A 5,010-nucleotide genomic window follows, 5' to 3' on the forward strand; every position below is an offset into this window, starting at 1 on the left:
ACACACACACACACACACGCACACACACACACACAAGAACTGAAATGGAGTGCATGTAAATGCTTTGCAGTTTGTCAGATTGTATGATTATGAGCCAAGTGAGAAAAGCCAAGACAGATTGTGTGACATCAACAGATTTTGAGATATACGTCATTGACTGGGCAGTCTGTGTCCTGTCTGACATCCTTATTTGAGAATGAGCATGTCACACTAAGAGATTTGAGTCTGCTGAATTTGCCCTACGACAACAAAATTGAAAATAATTATTTTACAATCTTTAAGACGGCAAAATTGTGGTTAAAATCTTATAACGTGCACTGTTTATAAGACTACTGTGTCTGAGAGTGTGTTGTGCTCCCATTATGCAGAGGAGTAGACGAAAGGATGTGGCAAAGCCCCTCGAGGAAGCTCAGGTGCTTTGTTATCTTTGGCATTCAGGTTAACACAGATGACTGCCTTATTGTCAAATTAGCCAATATACTGAGCTCCGGGTCGCAATGAAATAACAAAACAATAATCCGCTCACAAAATCCTGTAAAGACGCACAAGCAAAATATACTTAGTAAGACCAAGGGACAAAGCACTTTATCAGATGATGTGATAAAAGGTAAAATCCTTGAAATGTCTGGATGCTCTTGACTGGACAAGAAACTCAGGCTTGCCTACTTCTGTGAATTAACAAATTCGCTTTTGTTACTATGCAACAGTTCAAAGCTATTATTTCTGAAGGCCAAATTTAGATGCAGAACCATATTAGTTTGATGATGAGGGAGCTGATCATTACGTTCATTCTTTGAATGTGAATGAGCAATGCAAAACACTTTATCAGATGTTGTGATTAAAGGTAAAATCCTTGAAATGTCTGGAGGCTCTTGACTGGACAAGAAACTCAGGCTTGCCTACTTCTGTGAATTAACAAATTCGCTTTTGTTACTATGCAACAGTTCAAAGCTATTATTTCTGAAGGCCAAATTTAGATGCAGAACCATATTAGTTTGATGATGAGGGAGCTGATCATTACGTTCATTCTTTGAATGTGAATGAGCAATGGCAGTTTGGGGACATAACATTCTATGATGAGTCACTCAAAGAGATACGTACCGGAAACAAGCAAACACAAAAACAAACAAAGACTCCTTTGAAAGAGCCTTTAGAGCCTGCCATTAATTACCCTGAGGCTTTTGGAGAATCAATGCCAGGGAAGGCTGGAGCTCTCAAATTAAAAAAAAAGAGAGAAAAAATTGATTGGCAAAGCCTGCAGAGATGGAGAACACCAATCTGTCTCATCGCATCTCTTTTTTTTCTTCTTCCAGTACCTTCCTAAAGAAGCATGTCTATTTGCTGTTAAAATGATAGTTTAAGAAAACAGTAGAAATCTGTCAATTAACATCCTCACATTGTTCCAAATGTATGCTGTTATTTTTAAGTGGAAAACAAAAGGTGAATGTTTAGAACATACATGTCAATCATGGGAAGGAAGAAAAAAACAGGTAAATAAATATATAGAGTTCACTATAAAAATGCTATGCCATAATTTATGCCATTTAATATGGCAAAAATAATTTTCATAATAAACCATTCATTTGCTTGTAACAGTTCACATCTGTTATGCTCCAAAAATAAATAAATGAATAAATAAATAAATAAATAAATCACTGTGACCAGATCATTGAGTCAGTAAACTGAATCAGAACACAATTGTCTCTTTTATAGTAGTTTGATTCATTAATGAATCACATTTGATTCAATGATCCAGTCATAGCAGTTCTCCAATTAACAGCTCACTGGAGAGGAATACTGTCAGTGAATCATTTCATTTAAATATTGTATGACTTCAGAAGAGTTAGAATATAGCATACACCATATGGACTACATTTATCATGATCCCCCCCCCCCGGTGAAAGACCTGGTGAAGATTCTAATATCTAATAAATTTTTGTTGCAAAGAAGGAAATAAATTCATATAGGCATGGAACAACATAATGGTGAGTAAATAATTACACAATTCTCAAAAAATAGCCACATTTTCCTCTTCCCACCGAAAAACAAACACTTCCTGATGGTCTCTCCTTCTGCAGTGACCAGGAAGCAACAAAAAGATGAGGGAAGGAAAATAAAAGGCAGACATTGGCTCTCAAGCTCGAGGCTGAAGAGAGGCTCCCTGAGGAAATGATCTTTGCGAGGGTTATTGGAAATGGCGTGAGCTGGAGTGTGCTCTTTGAGTGAGAAACTTAATCGCCTCTCCTCTCATTCCAGTCAGCTTCATTTCTCACATTCCTAGAAAATGGCTGCCAGGGAGCCTGAAGGCTCCTGCAGCCCACAGGCAAAAACTAGCCGTACCTGACAGCTCGCTCGCAGTTTGGAAACACCACTCAAAGCTCTGCTGGCCGCAAAACAGAGGCCTCATAACCGCATTGTTTTACACTTCTGAAAGCATACACGCGCACGCACATACATACAAATGAACAGTACACATACAGAGGAGGGCGCTTTGGTTCAGTGTCATAGAGGCAGAGAGAAGAGGAAGAGAGGGGATAAGTCACTTACTGGTAGTACAGTTTATCCTGATACAGTCTAGATGGGGGAGAACAGACAAGATGTAAATTCAGCCTTCAAGGTTATGACTGCAGACATCCATTTCAACACATCGCCCACAAACTGGGGACGGACACGCAAACCAGGTGGAGCGGAAAAGTGCTGTTTCGCTGACCAGATACGCACTCTTTCTTTTCTACCTCCTGCGTGCTGATAATGAACCCCAGGTGGAGTGGATACGGACTCGCTGTCTGCGCTAATGAATATTCATGCCTTCACTGTGCCATAATATATTTTGAATTAGGGAAATTTGGCATGTATTGAAATGTGATTATATCCAGTTCCATACTAGTCTCGGGACTACTGAATATTCAGAGGTAATTTATTTGCTCTCTGGGTTAGCTCAGAAAGTGGCACAGGAAGCAGAAAAGAGAGAGAATCTTGCCAGAGAAACAGCCTATCCTCGCCAATGGCGCTGCTGATGCTCTCATATGCACATTTTTAAAAACCTTTTATCTTTATTTCCCTTTAATGAGCAGGAATGAGCAGGAAACAGAGGAATTAAAGAACGAGTCATATTTGAAGAGTTTGGAAATGGGAAAAAGGCCGCAAGATAAGAAGGAGAGGAAAAACTAGTGTTTATGGACATGTCACAGCAGAGCACCAGAGCGTGTCCACTGTAAGCCTTAGCCTCCTGGGAGCAGAGCTGAATTCAGAATGCTCCTGTAGATGAAAACACTCCAAAAACTCACAGCCCTTGACTTGAGGTTCACTTGTCCTGCTTGTATGTGAGAAGAACCCCATGTGCATGAATAAACATAGGAAGAACACGTTTTATAGTAATCTCTCACAGTGACACTTCAAGGAAAGCTAGTATGGGTGAAGTCTGTGTGTGTGTGCACGAAAAAAAAAGAACATATCTCTCAGTAATTTCCCTAAAGACAGTATACTGACACAATCATTATTAATGCTACTAATACCGCTTTTAAATAAATTCTCTTCAGGGCTCAACAATAAGGATTTTTTCTTAAGTTGTTTTTACTTGCCCTGCCAACATCTTCACTGGCCTCACGACAAAACAAAGATCACTTTAAATGTTTATATTTGCTAGAAATTTATTTTATGTGCTAAACATGAAATGCTAGAAATCCATTTTTATTTTCAAATTATAGTAAATGCTAAATTATTATTTTTAATCTAATTTAAATTATTTAGACCCATCATTATATCATAATCCTTCTTACTGAAGATTTTCACAAGTGATTATTGCAATTTCAATGCTAGCCAGTTTGATATCATGTTAGTGACAAATCAACAGAATTTCTACATCTACATCAAATAAAACCAAACGGTTAAGTTTAAGGCATAAGCATCAATGTACAAGATCAATGAACGTAAAATTGGCCTGTCAAGTGGCCCAAAACTCTCTCACACTTACTGTCCTTATTGTTGAGCCCTGATATCACTTAAAATTCAAGATGTTAACTGCTTTTCCAAACCCCTATGTTCCCATTGGAATTTGACTTAACACTTAAAATCTAAAAAAAACAAAAAAAAAACCTCAAGGTGAACTGTCTTTAAAACACCAAAAAGTACAGTACCGTTGAGACTCCTTACTGAACAGTTCAATAAAACTGCTTTTGTTCTGGCTGGTACTGCATATTATAAAACCTTGCTTGAATCCTGGGAGGAGGCCCCCCTTTCCCATTACTATCTTTTGCAAAGCGTACTTCTAGAATGGAGAATCGATATTTCTCATGCACAGTCTGGGCTGTCCCATGCTTCAGTGTGTGCAATGATGGAGTGGAGGGCTGAGAGGAATTCAGAGCATTACACAAATCCAGCTCTATCTTTTTCCCATGAGGCTGCAGCCCGTCGCGTGTCGTCAACCACAGTGAAAATCGTGGCCACTAACAGCCAGAGAGCAACGTGTGTCCACCCTAACAGGGAGTGCAGTACCCTCCGGGACAGAAGGAATGATTGGTGTTTGTGTGGGAGCGTGTCTGTTTGTGTATGCGGAGGTGTGCAGGTTTGAACCTGCCGGGACTACTGGAAGGTTTTAGACATGCTATAGGCAAGCGGACATGTTAAATGGCACAGTGTACGTCACACTGCCAGATGGGAATGGCTGACATTCATCTTAGCAAGGGAATGTTTGGTTCTGCACATTTCTGCAGAGGAACTTTTTTAGCTCAGTTTTGCATGAGAAATACCTGACATGATGTGGGAGCTAGGAACTAGCTTGAACTCGTGAATAGCAGAGGTGGTGCTTTATGAGTGGAGCAAGACTGTATAATATTAAGCTGTGCGAACGAGGGAGGAAAGTGTAGTGGCTTCTGGGGAAATGTAAATGAAATGTACTGGGCGGAACAATGGCTTGTCAGTACTCCTGACATGTGTAACGCTCTAGCGAGGAGTCTACAGTATGCAGGAGAAGGACTATTGTGTATCAGTACAAGGCTGGGACTGTGCACT

The 5,010-nt window shown here is 39.8% G+C and overlaps 1 protein-coding gene across 10 annotated transcripts in view; it reads right to left on the reverse strand.

The window, feature by feature from the left end:
* nrxn1a (neurexin 1a) overlaps positions 1 to 5,010 on the reverse strand; it is a 190,982-nt gene that overhangs the window by 82,221 nt on the left and 103,751 nt on the right. For all 10 annotated transcript variants that reach the window (XM_016467315.1, XM_016467324.1, XM_016467321.1 and 7 more), the window contains one exon: positions 2,548 to 2,574. In XM_016467315.1, coding sequence (XP_016322801.1) covers positions 2,548 to 2,574 — 27 coding nt within the window. The remainder of the gene's footprint in view (positions 1 to 2,547; positions 2,575 to 5,010) is intronic.

Source organism: Sinocyclocheilus anshuiensis, unplaced genomic scaffold, assembly GCF_001515605.1.
Source record: "Sinocyclocheilus anshuiensis isolate Anshui unplaced genomic scaffold, SAMN03320099.WGS_v1.1 scaffold712, whole genome shotgun sequence".
Classification (NCBI taxonomy): domain Eukaryota; kingdom Metazoa; phylum Chordata; class Actinopteri; order Cypriniformes; family Cyprinidae; genus Sinocyclocheilus; species Sinocyclocheilus anshuiensis.